The sequence below is a fragment of the Phodopus roborovskii genome, unplaced genomic scaffold (genome assembly GCF_943737965.1).
Source record: "Phodopus roborovskii unplaced genomic scaffold, PHOROB, whole genome shotgun sequence".
NCBI classification, from domain to species: domain Eukaryota; kingdom Metazoa; phylum Chordata; class Mammalia; order Rodentia; family Cricetidae; genus Phodopus; species Phodopus roborovskii.
In genome coordinates this window covers 22,023,974-22,045,207 of record NW_026126480.1, presented here as the reverse complement: position 1 = coordinate 22,045,207, position 21,234 = coordinate 22,023,974, and the positions used below count along the sequence as shown (strand labels likewise).

Below are 21,234 nucleotides of genomic sequence, written 5' to 3'. Positions count from 1 at the left end.
ATGGGCCAGCTCAGCCATGTGGCCTTAATCACTGTCAGCCCTCCACTCATCTCCTCCATTGTGCAGGAGAAGAGAAACTCTACCCTTTTAAGTCCCTTCTAGCTTTTACCCTATCAAAACAAACAAACAAACAAAAAAAAAAATCACAAACTGCTCTCCCTGGCTCACCATGTGGCCACACCTGTCCCTACCCTAAAAATTAGTCTTCTGTTAACTTGATAGCCATTCAAAATATCATGTCTCTTTCACATGTGGTCAAAAACTACCACCTCAGCCCACCCCAAAGCCTGGGTCACAATCATGGTCAGACTGGATGAAGTCATTCACTCAGGTCATAGTGTGAGGACGACATCAGGAGCACTTTTGGCAACTTGAAAGACTTTACTACTGTCCACCAGCCCTGCAGTTTTCAAACCTGGATGCCCACCTAATTCACCCAAGTACTCAATGCACACTGCTAGAGACTGTTTTGAGTATTTGTTCCTGCTCTCCTTTCCTTCCCTGCCCCCCTCTCCCTTCTTCCTCCCTCCTCTCAGCTCAAGTTTCTGCTGCTGATAATCAGGCTGAGGAACCATAGACCCATTCCTTGGTTTCAAGGGGGAGGGGGGAGGATCTTGGGGTTGGTATGTCACTGCCCAGCATTGCACATTGGGTATAGGGTCCCATTCATACAATTCCAGCACCAGGTAGGTGAAGGTATTGGGAACAGAAGTTTAAGGTTACGTTCCAGGGCTACATAGTAAGTTTGGGCTATATAAGACCCTGTCAGAAAGAGAGGAAGGAAAATGGGATGGGGGCAAAGGGGGGGAGACCCATAGGAAGCAATCTGTTTTCTCTCCCCACAATTCTAGACAATTCATTTAAAATCTAGGCCAAGGGCCTACAAGGTAATTCAGCAGGTAAAGATGCCTGTGCCCCTCCAAGCTTGATGACCTGAATTTGGTGACTAGAACCCACCTGGTGGGAGCAAAGAACTGACTGCTGCAAGTTATTCATCCTCTGAGTTCTATCCAGGTGTATGCACTGTACAACACACGCCTATTGTTTCTTAACCCATACTAGTTTTGGCCTTGCTAAACTGTTAATCTGGCAACACAAGCAGCCAGCACCACTCCTGGAGTATGACAGTGTACTTCTCCACTGTGTCCATCTCCAACCTGAGCTACAGTATAGACCTGAGTTTCCAACAACCCACAGGACAGGCCCTATTGACTGACAGATACCTAGGACAAGTCTATGATGCAAGGTACCTCATTCCCATCCTCTCCCAAACCTGCCTCTCCTGTCTCCACTCCCCATCTCATTTCATAGTCCACCTACCTCTCCATCACCCAGGAGCAGAACCCCAACATAAACCTCCTATTCTTTTACAAACTACTTCCAGTCAGCCAGTTCTGTGGGTTCCTCCTTGGAAACCTCCCCCATCTGTAAGGTCCACACTCCAGCATCAGCTCTGATACCAACGGAAGATCTAAGAGGCATTGAAAGCATCTCTGTCTAAAGAGGTGGCTTCATAACACAGGGTGAGTCACGTCAATCATGTCACCTCTCCTGAAACACTGCAGAGAACTCAGTCTACTCGAAATGAGTGCCAGACATCTTGGTGTGCTGCACATGCCCTCCTGATACGGTACCCAGCAGCCACACTGGCAGATTCTATACCACCTGCCCAGGCGACACCCTTACTTCCCTGCTCAGAATCATGCTGTCCTGCCACTCTGAAGTCAGGTTCCGTAAGTCATTTGAAGTTACCTGCCAAGGTCTATGGTTATACCACCCTAAATGAGACTAATCTTGTGTGAAGTCATCGGCTACAACCCTGCAACTACCTACAAATATGCCTTCACAATCTTTGGCCAGAAGGCACCTATAATCCAAAAAACCACTAAGTGGTTCTTCCCCAAAATTCAAAGTTAGAGCAGATAATTATCTATCTCCCATTCTCACTTGCCCACACGTCTACTTTGAAATATACAAATGGAAATTCCCGATCACTTTCTCGCCCTCTCTCCTGACACCCCTCTCCCCCAACACTAAACTGTATTGTGTACCCTGACAACAAAATACACTTCCTCGATATACTTAGCTGTGCTGACTGACCTGGCTGGAAATGTCCACTCCACAGCTTCTTTGCTATGTGACCTTGGGGAGGGGGGAGGTTGACCTTGCTGGTGACCTCAAGCTTCCTCAGCTATAAAATGGAGACCCCCTAGACTTCCTTTGTCATTGGGTTATTAGGAGGATTGAACAAAGAATACATTCTAAAGCAATTCAAACAGGTTTCCATTACTCCCTATGCTGTCCCACTCATGGTCAGAACACACTACAGGCCCTCAGTGAATAACTTTTAATCTACCTTCTGACCCCAAAGACCTTAAGAAATAGAAGAATTGAGAATGACTTAGCATTTTGTTTTCCTTTTCCTCCCTCATGACCCATTACTAAGCCACACACCTTGGGAATAAACTTCTGCATGCCTACCCCAACCCCCACCCCATTATTTCCCAATCAAAATACTGATGACACCAGCTAGTCTCACAAGAACCAAGCTGGGTCAAAATCCCCCATTACTCATCTGCAATGAGGAGCCCAGAACTCACTCTGGCTCTCCTGTGCACCTATTTGGATCAGAATTCCTTTCTAATCCTTCAAGAAAGAATTGCCAACATAAGCAGCAAAAAAGGGTCCTCTGCCTTCATCTATGCAACAAAGTAAGCAAACACCTTTTCCTTCTCTCCCCTTCCAACCATTTCTCCCCACAACAGAGATCCTGAGAGCACAAGCGTCTGACCCTACAAACAAAAGCCTGCAGGAAGCACAGTCTGTTTCCTGCCTGTTCCAGGGTAAAGCTCTTTGTGTTTCACAGTCTAATCAATCATCAAAACAACAGGCCAGAAAGAAAGAAAAAGTTAAAGACAGCATAGGGTGTAAAAATATGTTCAAGATACACTTCCCTAAGAACCAGTGACTATAGCCATTGGAGTCCATAACCCTTTACACACCAGGGCCTCTGGGAGCTCCAATGACTCATCCACTGTCCTCAATCCCAACATGAACCATGAAAGCAGTTTTCATGTGGAAGCACAGACAGTTCTACCCTCTGTAAATGCAGGGTTGGGTAGAGCCTTGAACCTGACAGCATTGGCCCCTGACAGCAACTGTGGGCTGGTACACAGTTGTGATCACCCACGTGAACCACTCTGATGGCCCTGGGAAGATGCCCTGACTCAATGATCAAGCCCCTTCCTCTTGAGAAACAGGCAAGCAGACAATCCCAAATCCTGTTCATGCCAGGCAAGACCTGGGTCAGAAGTGGGAAAGGGGCACACATACACCTTCCCTGTCCTCCTGAACTAGCTAGCTCTCTAGGACTGACCATGAGGCCTGCAAGACCTTCTTTCCCTACAAGAAAAGACACCCCCACATACACATACAGCTGGGGATATGAATCACTGAACAGAATCCTTGTCTTACATGCATGAGATCCAGGTTCAATCCCTAGCACCACTTAAGAAAAGAGGGGGGGGGGGCTGTCCCCCACCCAGTTGCTCTCAAGAAGGAGGCTAGGGGCATCTGCTCACAGAAGGAGAAAGTCATTGCCTAGCAGTGGCTGTGCCCAGTCAGCCTGCAGCGTCCTAGGACACTAGAACCTTCCAGACATCTTTCTGGCTAGTATCAGGGCCAGCCTTGTGATCTGGACCCTCCCTGCTGTGTTCTCTTCCTGCCAGCAGCAGGCCAGGTGTCCTGGACTTTGGTAGCCAAGAACAAGCTTCAAAAGGCTAAGTGGAAGGTGACCATCTTCAAAGAGTCCTCAGACTTCCCAGAAATCTCTGGCACCCTGCCCTGACCTCAGGTCAGTTGCCGGCAAATGAACTTGTGACAGCTCCATGAGGGCAGGGACTCTGATTGTCTGTCTGGTTCCCTGCTGTCATCCTGGCAACCCCAAGCATGAGACTGGCATACAGCTGGTGCTAAACACTGATCTGCTGGACTGATGTGCAAAGGCTTCTACCGGGAAAGGATGGAAAGCACAGCCCAGGCTTTCAAGCTAGACAGACCAGGACCTGAAACCTTCTAGAAACCACATTTATGGCTTCACTGTCCCCCCCCCCCTCATCATAGCACCTCAGAGAGCTCTTAGAGATGTTAGCTGGAAATAACATATAAAGCCTTTAGTATAACCCAAGGCAGAAACCTCTGCCATGTTTCCAGTTCACAAGCACTTATTTAGCACTTGTATGCAAATTGTTTTTCAATCATGGTGTGCAATACCAGATCACAATATCTTCAGTAAATTTTTGTAACAATCCTCTGAAGTTGGATCTATTTAGCATTCCCCTTTGCAGCTTCAGCCTTTGAGACACAGAGAACGAAGGCAACCCGCCCAAAGCCTGAGACCTTAAGTACAGGGCCACGGTTCGTATTAATTACACAGTCTAAACTGCTAAAGTGCTGCACCTGTCTGCCTCTAGGGCTGACAATCACTGCAACTGGTTTCTGTCCCAATCCTTGTAGGATTCCAAGGACATCTGACCAAACTGCCAGACTGATGTCTTCAGTTACAGAGGAAAGAGACTCAGGTACTCGCTCCCATGGAGAAGTGCCTTGTTTTGTCATTTTCACTATGGTGTGTACTCCCTTGATATGCAATTTCAGACAAGCGAGTTCACTAAAAACTTCCCTCCTGTCCCATCTTCCCACTATCTACCAGAAAAAGAAGCACACAGCTGTGCAAAAATAAGATAAGAAATGAAGGGCAGAGCTAAAGTGATAAAAGGCCTGTAAGCCTTTAGAGCAAATACAGAGGCAGTACCTGAGAATAAGCACCGTATATCAGGGACACAGAAGATGGATGGCCAGGCACACAACCTCAGCTGCCCAAGTCCAAGTTAACAGAAAATTAAGCCACCTCTTCCAAAGAAGGAAATCGTATCATAAAGAACTTTCCGTTTACTGTCCTACCAGCCATGATGGAAGTCTCATTAACAAAGTAAATCAATGACCTTGCTTCTTCCAGGGTTTCAGGATGAGTGACATCACACAAATGCTCAGAAATGGAGAGATAACACCCTCAAGGAAAACCCACCCGTTTTCACTTGGACATGGCTTTGACTGATGAATGGAACCCCAGATACTTTCAGAGCATTCATTTTCAAAGCACTTAGGGACTGCCATCTCTTGGGCCACCTAAGTTCTGATTCACGTATGTGATGGCAAAAGCTTGATCACAAAAGCTGGCTCTGGCCTTACACTAGCTCACATGACTGTACCCAAGTGGCTGACGTATCACTGTGGGAAGTCAAGTTTCTCTTCTCTCAAAGTCCCTGGCAGGGAAAAAACAGCTCTCCGGAAGTGGGGGTCCAGTCTCCACCACCCCAGTACCACACTTCCCTCCAAGAGAGCATGGCACAAAAATGGAGAGAGAGCTGAGGGGATTGTTTCCTCCCTGGGGAGACCAGGATACTGCAAGTTCACTGCAGACAGTCCATCTTGTCCTTCCCAGTCAGCAAACAAAATCCTACAGGTTGTGTACTCTCTGCCCTGTGGAAACCCACATTCAGTCCTAGCCTCTTCCTCCCTGGTGAGTTGTGATTCCTTAGACTGCTCCCTCAAAAGGGTTGTCTCATTTTAAAATCTGGCTGGCTACCAACACAGACAATAATCGGAGAGTGTTGACTTAAGGAAAAAGAAACCCATCTGGAAAACAGGAACGACCAGGAAGTACCCTAGTGATACAGATGAGTCCCACAGCCAAAACCAAGCTTACCAATATCCAATCATCCTGGTACATTCCAAGCCCTAAAACCCTGATGTCCAACGTGGCAAATCCCCAAAGACCTGTGGTCATCATTTATCTTACCATGATTTCCAGGAGCTCAAAGCTACACATCAAGGGCAAAGATGATCGGGTTAATTGTTGATAGGACAACTCAAATCTGAAGTTTCCAGTGATTCAGTTCCCCAGCAAGAAATCTTAACATTCATTTTCACAGAACAAGTTTTCAACTGAATTACAAACAAAGTAGCCAAGCTATTCACAAAGGAAAAATCTCAATGGAGAAAAATAAGTCACTTTTCTGGGGCATGGGCTCACTAGATAGCCCAGGCTAGCCCTAAAACCCCACATATCCTCCTGAATGTTGTTGGGACTACAGGCGTAGACTAGCATCACACAACAAGCCATTAATTTTGATTAAAACAATTTCTGAGCAAACAAGTGGGAGCTGCACACACAATGCCCCAAAGCTACAATTCACCACGCGTAACAAAGTCATCTTTAACCAAAAGCCAACGAAGGGGAAGCAAGGGACTCAGGACACCTAAGGCCCTGAAACTGTCCACCCACAGCAGCTGAGCAGTTCTGGCCCGACTTTGCTACCCTAGATACAAAGAGGATTCACTGGCTACAGCACAACTCACAAGAGCCTAAAACAAATGCCACAAGTTTGGGTTCTCACTCCCGGGTGCATGACAGGCTGAGGCTCAGTGCCACAGAAAGCAAAAGTGTCTTTGTTTCCATTACATCATCCGTGGTGAAGGGGGAGGGCAGGCGGGGCACAGCTGGTGGCAGCTGTGCCACCATCTGCTTTCCCCTCAGCAGCCTTTGCTGGTCTGAGCACAACCTCCTTGGGCTCCTCACAGAGAAGCGCAGGGTTAAAGGTACAACATCCTATTACAGAAATAGTCGGAATTACTGAGAAATAAATCACTCCTCTGAGTTAACGGCCTTGGGTAGTTGATGAGCTGGTGTTCTTGGAATTTATGCTTTGAACTTGGTGACAACACAAGCTCTGTCAACTCAATTAGACAAGCACTATATACAAACAACCACCTGCCATCTGCTTCCCTAAAGGTAGGCAGCCAAAAAGTGCAGGTCTGCAGCTGGAAGCATGCTGGTAAAGACGAGGGAACACTCCAACACTGTGGGGGCAAGTAAGCATCATACTACCTAGGGCACAGACACATGCTACTGCTGTGGGCATTTGGGAAGCTGGGCTTGCCTTCCTCACCTTCATGCAGCTTCCTTCAGAACCTACCTACGGGACCTCACCCAGGGAAGATGACGCTGGTGGTTAGGGGGAAATGGCAGGGAGATTGTGACAACAGCATCTCAGCTGGCCATTCAACTGCAAGCTGGAAGCAGAGTCAAGCAGGCTCATCAAGCCCACATGTATGTTTTATCTGGATAGTTCAGGGTTGTTCCTGGGATGCAGTATGAATATGTTTTGTAGAGAGGCATAGTGTTGAGACAGGCTCCATGCAGTCCAGGCTGCCCAAAACTTTCTGTATATAGCTGAGGATGACCCAGAACTTCTGGTCCTTCTGCCTCTACTTCCTGAGTGCTGGGATTATAGGGCGTGCACAACCATGCCTAGTTTCCCAAGTGCTGTGGATTATACCTTGAGCTTTGTGCTGTTAGGCAAGCACTCTACCAACTGAGCCACATCCCCAGCTAATAAAAATACATTTCATATACAAATCTAAACCACAGGCTCTTCCTGCAAGGATGGGAAGGATGCAAGAGACTCAGTCCTGTTCCCAACACCAGCTACATGGAGCTAAATGGCATGGCTCCCTTGAGATGGGGTTGTGTGCTGAAGAACTCGTTCCCTTCTGCATGGATGCCACTGCGGCACCTGGACCTTCAAAGCATCTGCCAGAACGCCTGTCAAGCACTAAGAAAGAGAGAATCCCAAGGGATGATATCCCAGTATCCCTTATCGACACTCCTCTGTAGTATGGCCCTGGTCCCTGGGATATCCAATTGTCATTCTACAAAGAACATCTGAGCTGGCTTCAGAGAACATCCCCTCCCATCACAGCAGGTTGTAGTCTCTGAAAAGAATGTTCCAGGCCACTTACCATACATTTTGCCTTCGTCTGATAAGATGATTTTCCTCCTCCCACAGGGCGGATAGATAGCCAGGGCCTCCTGAAAGCTCTGCTCGATGTCAGGACTCCAGACCCCCTCTGCATCATTGTCAATCGGCTTATCTGCCGAGTCGCTCATCCTTTCCATGTTTTCGGCAGGGCTTTCGCTGCCGCTCCAGCTGCTGGGCTCAATTTTGGCGGTTGGATTTTCCAAGCCGAAGCCTGGAGCCTTTTCAAGAAAACAAACCTGAAAGAGAAATCATAAAATAGTATAAGGACAGGTCCACCACAAACACAATGCTCCTATGAGCGGCACTACAGGTTCTTGGTTACCAGTGTTGCAGACATTAACTCCTGTGAAGAATACAGGATCCTGGGATCCTAGATGATTTTGTTCCCTGTGTGCCGTATTAAACAAGTATATAAGAAAATAAAGTAAAATAAAAGGTGTCGGCTTCATTGTAGAAATTGACATCAGTGAAATGTCAAACACTCAATATAAGATCATGCAAGAGTAGGAGACAGGAGAAACGAGGTTACTTTAGTGCCACAGTTACTCATCCTACTGAGTCAGTGATGCCAGTTGACCTGGACCTAGCACATTGATCTCTGGGGCTCTTACCCTGTGGAGTCAGGTCACTCGGTCCTAAACTCTAAGCCTGAATGAAGCAGAGACCAACCCAGTTCCTTCCCACACCTGCCACCCTTGTAGGATTGTTCCCATCCCCATGGGGCAGCAGCTGGTCCTGCAGCATACTCTCCTGGTCACATGGAAACTGTGGGGCAATCTTTCCTTCATTTTTCTGGGCAGTGAAGATAACAGAACCATAAGAAATCTGCCTCCAAAATGTAAACGCAGTTCCTTTCAATTATACATGCCCCCTATAGTCACAAGGGGATAAGCTTTCTAAACAAATGTCACACTGGCTTGACACCAAGGTGAAAATGATCTAATCCAGTACTCCCTGCTGGCTGCACACTAACATATCAATATTGCTTTGTGAAAACCACATTAGATCATTAATGCAATGGGCTCCCCCAAAAGGAGGGAGGAGAACTGCTCCTGGGGAACGATGGGAAAGGGATCACAGTGTGCCTGAGCAGGGAGGGCCTCATGCTGCTGCTTCCCTCACGTCCCTGTAATATTTCAACACAAGAAGCAAGAGTAAAGCAGGTAAGCACAAACAACTGAGCTCCTATTCCTTGCCTCTCCCAACTGTGTCCTCTCACCAACCTGTGGGTTTCAACAGAACCCAGGTACAGAAACTCTGAATGGTGCCTAATCCCAGGTGTAAGTGATAGGTGGCTTTGGACTCCTGGACTTGACTTTCTTCAATTTTGCAACATTTATATTTTTAAAAGAAAACATTGTAAGCTTGGTCTTAACCAACATTCAGGGAACATGATATTGACAGCCCCTTACCAACATATATACACTCACACAGGACTTCAAAACTTGCCAACATCAAGGTTTAACTTATGAGACAAGAAAGGATTTTGTGAGTAGCCAAGATGAACTCTGGGTGCCTTCCTTCCTCGTAGGCCTTTTGAATTTTCAAGTGATTACGTTTTGGGTTGGGATCTGAGAGTACCATAAAATTGGAGCTAAGCTGTAACCACCCTAGTGATTGCTTACTGGAGAAATTACGAGAATAGGAGGGAACACTGTGATAGTGGCTAGCCTCTCTCCCAACAAACAAAACAATGCACACACATATAAAACCACAGGCCAAGCCAGGACAGATCACAGCAGAATGAATTCACTCAAGGAAGCTGTACTTAAAGATACATATTAGATGTGTGGGTGCTCAACCACTATAGCCAAGGGATGGAATTCAGCAGCATTAGGACTGAGGGGTCTGGGCCTTTGCAGGCCCAGGAAGAAGGTTCTTAAGCAACTAAAAGTATAGTCTCCAGAAGAAAACATACCAACAACCCCCACCCAAAGCCTTAAGAGCCTCTATCTCATCAGCTGGTGACACAGGCTATGCCAGAACTCCCCAGTGGGAGGACACTCATTGGCTCCCCAGCACCTCCCACCTTCCCACTGGTATGCTGAAAGTGCTCAGCCAATTAGGTCAACACCATTTCCTCACTTGACTTTACCCTATCATCCCTGAGGGTCTATCCACCCTTCAGGTCAGCCTCTCCTCCAAGATCCATTTCCTACAACCTGACCAACCCTTGGGGTCCCAATGGACCGTCATAACTCTACTGACCCTTCACCAATGCATCTGAAATCTCAAGAGAGGGGACGGTAACCAAACTATCCACCAAGGATGGCCTCAGACAACAAAGTCCTGCAGACAACATTAGAGTTGTCTAAGGCTAGAGTCACACACATTAATTGGTCCATCTACCCAGGAAGCACAAACACAGCTCTCAACACTCCCACATTTTGATTCATTTGGAGTATAACAAAGAACTTTATGATTAGGCTCTTGCAATTTAGTCTCCTGGATCTTGGTGGGTGGAGTTATCTCCTCTGCACCTGAAGCAGCACACAGCCCCTGAAAACAACAGATATAAAATCTACAGAGATACTCGGGTTCTTTGTTTTACAACCCAACTGTAAGATGAGCCCCTGTATGGGCAGAGTTTCTGATCACAAGGCTGATGGGGCTGGCTGAGGCAGCTCCCCACACTAGATACCAAAATAACCATCCTGGCACTCCACTCCTCAGCTCCAAAGCCACCTCATCCTGGAAACTGCCCTTGTCGCTCTAGTGACTGTGAGTATCAGTCACACTTTACGAGCATCCTGCATATGTAGAGCTGGTTACCGCTCAATCTACCTTGATTTGAATGTATGCCAACCAAAAGGCACCTGCTTATTAATAACCAACATTAAGAGTGAATCAAGTCAGGTACAGTGGCACACACCTGTCATCTCAGACCTCTGGAGGTGGGACTGGAAGGACCCTGAAATAAAGGCCAACAGGGCTACATAGTGAGATCACCATCGTCATCAGTACCACTACAGAATACAATGGATTATTCACAGACCATCTGCAGAGCTGGTATCCCACACATCTTTTGAATGCGGGAAGTTCATTTTCCCTCAATTAAAAATGAAGAAGTGGGGGGGGGGTAACATTCAAACTGAGATCTGGATTCAAAACTTGACTCACTCACAAGTCACATGGTTCTTTTTAAAGCTCAAGTTTTCATTTACACAATGGAGATATTAGATTCTATCCTACTGCAGAAAAACAATGGGGGTGGCAGCTGAAACCTGACCCCATGAGATTAAGTGAGATAAAAGGAAGAGTTCTGTCCTCTGAAAAACCATGTGCCCTCACTTACTTACTATCCAGTCCACCTTCTCTAGACAGCAGCATGCCATGAAGCCAAAATACCTACAAAAAAAAAAATACAGCAGAGGAATAAAAGTGCCTCCCCTGAAAGTTCACTTAAAAGGGAAATCAATTTACAAAGGATTTGCATCTTAAGTCTTCAGAAGAACAAAAAAAAGTTCAGATTGTTGACAACTAGTTTCCTAATATCCACCTTAATTCAAACTTACAAAATTTCATATTCTCTTGGACAAGGTGGTTCAAGTGTCTCCGAGGACAGACTGTTGAAACCAACAGAAACATGTATGTGCTATGCAATCAAAAGGAGCCAGGTTTCCATCAGAAACACCATTCTATAGGCCCCTTTCCTCCTGAAATTTCCTAGACTCGCAATACTCAAAACACAGCTGTTAACAATAAGCCAAGCAGCCTATAAATTAGCCAGACAGCCGCCCTCCCACCATGGACATTCCTTTCTCAGAACCCACTGATACTTCAAGAAGGATCACAAGAGCATGGGGAACGAGTCACAAGTGCACTTGACCTGCACAGCCTATTCTAAGAGCCTAGGAATACAGGGAGGGGACAGCAAATGCAGACACTTCTGACACCAACTCTATATAGGATTACATGTGACAAGAGAAGGTACTATTCCTTTCAGATTCTCATGAGGCTCTCACCATGTAAACATCTTACCCCTTCATTAAAATTAGCCCTCGTGGTTAATAAAACACCACTGAGCATGAGGGTCAGAAAACACCGATGAACCTTGTTTTAGCCAGTGTCTTAACTGTCTATGAAAATGTAGGAAAGGAGTTAGACTATCAGTTGGACTTAGATGTCTGCCTAAGTACCTAGAACCACATCCCATGTGCCTCAGTGTCCTCTGTTAGCCATGAAGGAGGCCAATTCATCCATCTACCTACCATCTTGTATTCTTGTTTCTGTGCCCTTAAACTGCACCCTAGTGAAATCCAGGGAAAAAACCATTACACTCACCATAACATCTCCACCCCAACGATGACACAATACCTGATATAGGAACAGCTAAGAAAGAAGCGAACATCACCCAATGGACCCGAGCATGTTCTGATAATGTGACAGCTCATCCCCCAAACTCATGCTAAGTTTCCACGGAATAGTAAGTACTAAAAGAAACCACTCCAGCATAGTGGTGGAGCTCAGGGATGGCATCTGAGGTCCTGGGATCATCCACAATGGCACTTTGAGGTCCTGGGGTCATCCACAATCCACAAGAAAATGGCAGTTGGGGAATCGCCATATTAGAAACATGTCAAAGGACACACAAGCCAGACAGTCCCAACCATTATTACTGACAGCTAGCAGTTATGTGCAAGAAACAATAAGGTCTGAATCCTAAGAGATGGTTGCTTTCATCATAAACCTTTCTTAAAGGAATTGCTGACACTTTTTCCTTGTTCTTTGGACTACTGGAGAAGAGAAAGAACTAGAATTCAAAGCTGTAAGAAAAGCAAGGGAGGGGTAAAAAGATGTAAAGACCAGAGGCCCCTCTTCAACGGGAGAGGAACTGGTAAGGCCAATGGGAGTAAGTGGGGGGAGCAGGGTGGAGGGGAGGAGTGCTAATAAGCCGAGATCTTCACTAACTCAAGAGGTACCAGAAGCAGGAGCCATTGGGGGAAGGGAATTGTGGGAAAGGGAAATCACACAAGGGAGATATTTATAGCACTCAGCTTGACCACGAATTGGATGGCTTGAAGGTCACAGTGATCTTCACAAAAGTCCAGATGTTTTATGTTAAGAAAAAAATCTACACCCCATTACACACACACACACACACACACACACACACACACACACACACACACACACACACACACAAAATCCTGAGGAGACAAGGAACTTTCCTTCCAATGTAATCTCAGACACATCTAAATACAGTTCCACAGCTTCCCAGGGATCCCAGGTGAAGAACAGTGACACAGTGACAGAGATTTTGACTGCTGCCCTCATCACTGCTTTGCCCTTGGGTATTATCCCCACCTTAGGAGGTCCAGAGATGGAAGTTGCCCAAAGTCATAAGTCTCACAGAATCTGAGTCTCCTGTGAGATGGGGTGAATTCCATAGGCACATCAGATTCACTCAGGAGCCTCAGCCTGCCGAAGGAAGGTGGTGCTCAATTCCGGGCTCTGTCCACAGCTGACATCACCACAGAACAGTCTAATTAATTCCTAATGAATAGTGATGCCACTGACTCACCTCCCTGGGCAGTTGGGAGGAATTTTGGGCACTAATGACAGTTAATTGCTTTTGCATATGTAAAGTGGGGCATCTAATTATTTTCCTATCATCTCAGACACTCACAAACCTTACTAACAAGTGGCCTGATCATGTGAGGCTCAGCAGCCAGAAGGGTGGAGCTGAAGAATATGTGTAATTGTCAGAGATGGCAGAACTCTCTAGAATACGGTCTCTGAAGCAGTGTTTGTCACACAGCAGGCAGCAACCAGTGAGCCTTGTTTGGTGTCATGGGCTCAACTGTCAACAGGTTCCCTCTACATTTGGTAGGAAGGAAAGACTAATCATAATTGTTCCCTAAGTGTTTCAAAAGTCACCTTCCTATCAACAAAATCCCATCCACACACAGGCCAACATTTCTTCACCCAGTCCACCATTCCCTAGCACCCATTGGAGAGCATGACATCACCATCTACTTTCCAGCTCCGTAAGGCCTGAGTATAAGCCCAGGTGGTAGCTCAGGAAAAGCTTTGATTGATTTCATGTGATACAGCCTCTACCATGCTGTTACCAATCACTAAGAGAACTAACTACCCTCTCCATCCATGATCCCACCTCCACCATCCATCTGAAGTGATCTCATTTTGTGAATTCCAAAAAGGATGCAGCTACCTACCCAGTGCCGGGCAGTCTATCCCACCCAGAGTGCAAAACTCTGGTGTAAAGATTCATCAGGGAATACATGATGCAGTTAGCAGACCAAGTACAGAACCTCTGGTTTTATAGTTAATATTGACTTATCAACTTGACAAGACCTAGAATCACCTAGAGAGATGACATGTCTGTGACAGATTATCTAGATTGGGTCAACTGAAAGGCTTACACTAAATGTGGTGGCACCATCCATGGAGCTGTGGTCCTGAGCTGAGTAAAAAGGAGAAAGCTGAACACACATTTGTTACTCTCAGTTTCCTGCCTGCAGACTTCATGTGAGTGGCTGTCTCAAATTCCTCTCACAGTGCCTTCCTAGCCACATGAGGCATGATCGACCCTTCCTTCTCCCAGCTATTTTGTCACAGCAAGGTAAAGTGTAAACAACTATTTTGAAGAAACAGATTTCAACCCAGATACAGATGGTCTTTCCAGTTCCAAGAGAAGACCACAGTAAGAGTTCACCCCTCAAGCAGCCATCAGTGTTTTGAAAGGAAAACCAGCAACCTTACCCAGAGGTTAACTGACATAGCGCCAAGAATACCTCCTAAATTCCAAATGGTCTACAGAAAAGAATGCATGTTCCAGGTTAGACAAGTCAACCACAATATATGCTAAAAATAAATAAATAAACAAACAAACACCAGAAAATTAACAGTCTCAAGCAGTAACCTAAACATAACCATAATCCTCCTTGATCAGAAAGTCTAGTTCACCCTCAGGTTATCTTAGCATTTAGCATGGCTGGAGAGATGGGTCGTCCTCTCTGTGAGCATGAAGTGCTCTTGCAGAGAAGCAGAGTTCAGTTCCCAGCACCCATGTCAGGCAGCTCACAACCACCTGTAACTCCAGCTCTGGGGAGTCCTACACCTTCTTCTAGATTCCAGGGCACCTATACTCACACGGATACTCATGGCTTTTAAAGTTCTGAAAGTAGACAATTCCTGTTTTTAGTCCTTTTTAATTTTTATTGTCTTTTTATGAGTATGGGTGTTTTGTCTGTGTGTAGGTATGTATACTACATGCATGCTTAGTGTCCACAGAGACTAGAAGAGGTGTCAGATCCCTGAAAGTGCAGTTACCAACAGCTGTAAGCCAACCCAGGTCCTCTGGAAGATCAGCCAGTGCTCATAACTGATGAACCATTTATCTGGGCCATCTATCTGGGTTCATATGTTAAGACATACCAGGCTAAATTCTGAAGAAACCAACATTTCCAGAGGGTCCACCCTCAACCACATCCTGAAGTGGTCCCCTAAGTGCACCATACCAAGGGGTACTAGCTCCCTAGGTGGCAGATCTATAGGTAAATGCCTCAGGAGCCAGCTCTGATTACAAAAGAGACTCACCCAGTGCCACTGCTTGCTGTCAGCCAACTTAATGATATGTCAGCTCTAGACTCACACCAGAGCCCAGTAGCCAACCTGCCCTAATGTGCGGCCCCACTCCCACCCCACCCCATGGGTGATTCAGAGTGCCCACTACCATTGTATCAGAGATATCACTCCAACTATATGTGGGGGAGCCATCCCTTGTGGGTCTGTTTCTAAAGAACCCCAGAAATCCTGACAGTTGACCTAAATTACACTTGGGTTTCAGTTTTGACTCTCAAACACCTTGGGTACAGATACGGATACTGTGTGGTTTCTAGGACCCAGGACAGTGACCATCAGGACACTAATAAGTAACAGATAAAGCAGTGGATAAGATGCACCTGCTGCCAACAATCCACATTCACACAAATCTGAAGCCCCAAGCTGAGTGGCTTTCAAAGGCCTATATTAAAATGTGCACGTCAGGCACTGCAGCCTGTGACCCCAGCATGCAGGAGGCTGAGGCCAGAGGATCCCGTGTTAGAGGTCAGTCTGGGTCACAAAGCAAGTCTGAGGCCAGCTTGGGTTACAGAGTTCATGTCACCAAGCTATACAAAATAGACCAGTATCTCAGAAGAGTCCAGAAACAAATCCTACGCGTGCTAGTGCACTTGGTTTGTGACAAGGGCAGCACTGAACTGCCTTTGGTAAAGCACAGTTTTATCAATAAATAAATAAGGATAATCAGTATCTATCTGAGCAAAATAAATGACCCCTACCACACACTGTACTCTACCATCAACCTGAAAGAGACTGGACATCTGAATTTCAAAAGCAAATAATACAGACTTCAGAAAAAGACCCAGGAGATTAACTTAATGTATCAAATTATTACTGTGAAAGAACAAAATGGAGCTGGTGAGTCAGACAGCAGGTAAAGGTGCTTGCAACCAAGCCCAATTAACTGAAATCAACTCCAGGGCCTACCACTAAGGATGGAGCAAACCCACTCCCTCAAATTGTCCTATGACCTACACACCTACTCTGTGGCATGCATACATGTTTATATATACACAATAAGTAAATAAATCTAAAATCTTGTGAGCGGGGCTGTAAAGATGGCTCCTTATTTAAAAGCACATACTATTCTTACAGAGAACCCAATACCAGCTCACCACTGCCTGTGACTCCAGCTCCAGGGATCCAATGTCCTCTGGTCATTATTAACAACAACAATAAAAACAAAATGTGGGCAGAAATAGCAAATACTTGGTCACATTTACTTAAGAGGGTGAAGATGGCTTGAACTGAGGAATTCAAGGCCAGCCTATGGAGAACCAAGTTTCAAAAAAGCAATGGAGGGAGGGAGGGAGGGAGGGAGGGAGGGAGGGAGGGAGGGAGGGAGGGGAGGGGAGGGGAGGGGAGGGGAGGGGATTGAGGGACTTTGATATAAGTAAAACTGTTCTTGTACTTCAAGAAGCATTAAGTAAATAAAAATCGGGGGAGGGGGGGTAGATGGAAGCGGACTTCTGTGATGGAAAACAGCAAGTTCCAGGCTAGCCAGGGTTACACAGTAAGAACCTGACTCAGATTTTAAAACGAAATTACAAAGAGCAGGTGTTTGCAAAGTCACTAAACAATCACTCACCTCCTTGATTCATAATAAATTCCTACAAAGAAGTCAGACAGCAAAAAAAGAAAAATATATTTCAAAAACTAATGTATTATATGTTAAAAAGAAAAACAACAACAACAAAAAACAAAGACAATAAGAAGGTGTTCAACATACCTAGTTCCCCATGTCTGCCCTGAAACCATGTGAAAGTCTGAGGAAAACTACAGTCATATCTCTCCTTCCAATGCATTTGAAATCTTTCTTACAGTTTCTATTGCTGCACTGTATATCCTAGGCTAGCTGGCTGAGGAGCATCTAGATAATTCCCATCTCTACCTCCATCTTACTATATAAGAGCTAGGAATCTGGAAGTTTCAAACACATCATCAGGCCCCATAGTAATCACTTTTACCTGCTGGGCCATCTTCTCAGGCCCTAAAATAAAAGGCTAATGCGGGCAAGTGTTGTCAAGGAGGTTGAGTACAAAGCATACTCACAGACAGCTTAGAAGAGTATAAAGTAGTCCAAGCATTCTAGACAACTCTTTGGCAGTCACTATACACCACTAGAACTGATCAGATGCATACTTGCTGACTTGACAATTTCAAATCCTTACAAGGTCCACGAAGAGAGGTTCTTTGGAGGTTGGGTGCAAGGACATTTATATGAGCATTCATCAGGGCAGCCAGAGATGCTCAATTTCTTATCACTACAGGATACATAGCTGGCATCATATTCATAAAATGGGATGCTAGAAAAGACCCACAGTCCAACACAGTAACCATTAATAATGAGTGCATTTAAATGTCAATCACTAGGACTAAATCAGCAGCATTGCATAAGCTCAGGAGCCACCTGTGCCTAGTGGCTTCAGTGCAATATAGAACAGGTAAGAGGTTTTGTTTCCATGAAAGTTCTGTGGGATGTTGCTACTGCACATCTGTGATGTTTAATGGCATAAACCAGATGCAAAGGAAAATCTACTCTAGGCATCCATTCACAAGTTCCAATGACTAATGTATCAGCCAGATTAAGTGGCACATACCTATAATTCCAGCACTGAAGTTAAGAAAGACTTCAAGTTCAGCCTGGGCAACACAGTGAAACCCTGTCCCCCTCTGGAGATTAAGAGTGGCCGTACATACCTGTAGGAGGAGCATAAGTTCAATTTTATACCTAGTTACAGAGTAAGTTTGAGGCCAGCCTGGGCTATAAGAGATCATGTCTCCAAAGCAAAACAAAAGGTTTGAATGCGTAAGTGTTCATAATGGAAAAATACAAGGACTCTATACTGATGACGCATGAACTTTTTTCTAAACATGTTGGTTACACTTCAATAAAAATCCTGGCAGGGGGGAGGAGGGAACCCAGCCAAGTATGGTGGCACATGCCTGCAAGCCCAATACCAAAGGTCACAAATTTGAAGCCAGCCTGGGCTACAAAGAGACCTTATCTCCAAAGAAGGGTGCTAGGGAGAGCAAGAGATACAACAGTGAAAACCACCTCTGCATTTCATATTCTGTGTTACTCAGCGTCTATTACAGTAGTTGTGAGCACAACAGCTCTTACATGTGTTGCCATGAACACCGGAGGATAGCAGAAGCACCATCCAATGAGAACAGGTGCTGGATCCTCCCCAGTGAGGGTGAGGATGTCACTCACAACATCACACACACACACACACACACACACACACACACACACACACACACACACACACTTTTTACAAAGATCCCTAAAGAAAGGAGAGGGAGGGAGGAAGAAAGGGAGGGAGAAGGGAGAGAAAGAGAGAGAGAGAGATTTTTAACCATACAGTCAGCAAAGGTTTTACTCCCCATCCCAGCTGCCAAAGTGAACTGAACCACACTGGAGGGTCCTCAAGCAAATTGGAAGGCCATAGGAGTCTCAAAATTTGGGATTTTACTAAAGTGTACTTCAGTGCCCATTTCCATCCCATAATTTCTTTCTGTGCTTTTAATTTTGCTACTATGCAGTCTTTCAAGCTCTCTTAAATTGATTCTGAAGATAGGGTGTTTATAAAACAAACATTTCCATTTTGTTATTAATATAACAAAGTATTTATTGAAAGAGGTCCATACTCTGTGTCTCCTTATCCATATGCAGGCACGAGAGGTATGAGATCAATAAATACGTGGACTAGCTAGTTTCTATGTGAACATGACACAGACTAGGTTTTCTGGGAAGAAATCCCTCCATAGGATTGGCTTGTAGACAGGACTGGATGTTTTTCCTCGACTGATAATTTATGGGGGGGGGGGGCACTCAGTTCTCTGTGGGTGGTGTGACCCCTGGACTGGGGTCCTGGGTGCTATAAGAAAACAGACTGAGCAAGTCATGGGGACCAAGCTAGTAAAGTAAGCAGCACTGCTCTGTGGCCTACAGGGATCTTTCTGTCCTTGATAGTCAATAGAATGCTTGGCACATTTTAACTGACCACACACACACACCAATATTAGCTGAATGAATAACTAAGGTGCTGAGCTAATAGGTGAAAACATGAACAACTGACTAGATGGTGCAGGAGGATGAATGGATGAGAGTCTACTCTGTGATTCGAGCCAACCAAAGCAGGAAGTTCTCAAAGAATGTAACAGCGCTAATGTGTTAAAGTCACAGCCAAGCATGAAAGCAAAAGGGCTGGAGCTAAGAGAGGATGATGGAGCTCCAGGCTCCAGGCCTGTAGCACATGAGCTTCAAAGACCAGGAGCATTGCTAGAACTGTTCACAAAGCAGGCTGGGAAACAGCAGGACTGTGCACACAATCCAGAAGAAGCATGTGCGTGCGTGCGTGTGTTTTATCCATGTGTTTGTGTATACATGTGCCTTTTCACGTGTATATGCACAAATGTGTGTATCTGTTCAGAGGAAGAAAGGATATGGGTATGATTATTTTATTGGGGCTGGGGAGATGAGTCAATGGTTAAGAGCACTGACTGCCCTTCCAGAGGACCTGGATTCAATTGCCAGCACCCATGTGGCAGCTCACACCTGTCTGTAACTACAGTTCCAGGGCTTCTGACACGATCACACACTGGAACATGTGCAGGCAAAACACCAATGAACATAAAATAAAAATAAATTATTCAAAAAAGATTATCATAGTGAAACAAGAGTTTTTAAATCAAAAGCAATTTTTGTGTGGTCTGAAGACAGAAAAACTCTCTGGATCATTTCAGAAATTACAATGTGGGGCATACTTCTTAATCATTCTGAATTTATAAACATGGGCAGTGACACTCAGAGACAATTCAGGGAGATAGTTCATATATGTGGCTTGTCTGAACAGCCCAAAACCATGGATTAACTCTGCTGGGGAACAGAAGGTGCTCATTCAGCTCCAAAAAATGCTCACCCAACTTTGTCTTCATTGTCCAGCATATTGCCCTGGCCCCTAAAAAGAGGCTATGAGTGACAGTGTGATAATTCAAGCCTCACCTCTCCAGGTTGATGTGCTAAGGCCAGCAAAGTCAACACAAGCTAACACAGGAACCAACCAAAAACACACATCAGTGCATGTGTGTGAATTTCAGTGGGTACCAGATGAGCTATCCCTACCTAGAAGTGAGAAACAGAATCTGCACTGGTGGGAGGCCCAGAGATGAAGCATCTCTGAGACAGGTCTCACATTAGAAAAGGTGAGAACTCAGGGGCCATTTAAAACCCCAGCCCCAAGCCAACCCGACCTCTAACAAGACATACTCATTAGGAGAAATAATTTTGGCATTGGTTGGAAACTGGCTGAGGCAAGATAAGGGGATGACTACTGAAGCAAGAGAAGAGGATGACCTCTCTCTCTCTCAATCTGTGGCACACTGAATTACTCTTGTTAAGTGAACACGTAGTCCACATGAATTTTTAATTCTGTACTTAATAACTGTGCTCCAGTTTCTTTTTATCTAAAATTAGAATATTATTGCCATGGTAAAAAAAATCCTTAATAGATAATATGTCTCTGTCACCAACAGATTATACACTGCTTTAACTGAATGTATACATATTAGTGTGAGTACACTTTTTCTTTTGGAAACTCATGTTATAGCCCTGGCTGACCTGGAACAGGCTCTGCAGACCAGCCTGGCCTCAAACTCGGAGAGATCTAACTGCTTTTGCCTCCTCAGTATGGGATTAAAGGTGCATGACACCATGCCTGAGCGTACAAACATCTTAGCTATGTTGGCATGGTACAAG

General features: G+C 45.4%; 1 protein-coding gene across 6 annotated transcripts in view; it reads right to left on the bottom strand.

The window, feature by feature from the left end:
* The window catches only part of Tead1 (TEA domain transcription factor 1), a 216,949-nt gene that overhangs the window by 130,665 nt on the left and 65,050 nt on the right, over positions 1 to 21,234 (bottom strand). For all 6 annotated transcript variants that reach the window (XM_051192703.1, XM_051192705.1, XM_051192704.1 and 3 more), the window contains exon 2: positions 7,864 to 8,119. In XM_051192703.1, coding sequence (XP_051048660.1) covers positions 7,864 to 8,020 — 157 coding nt within the window. In that variant the 5' untranslated portion in view covers positions 8,021 to 8,119. The remainder of the gene's footprint in view (positions 1 to 7,863; positions 8,120 to 21,234) is intronic.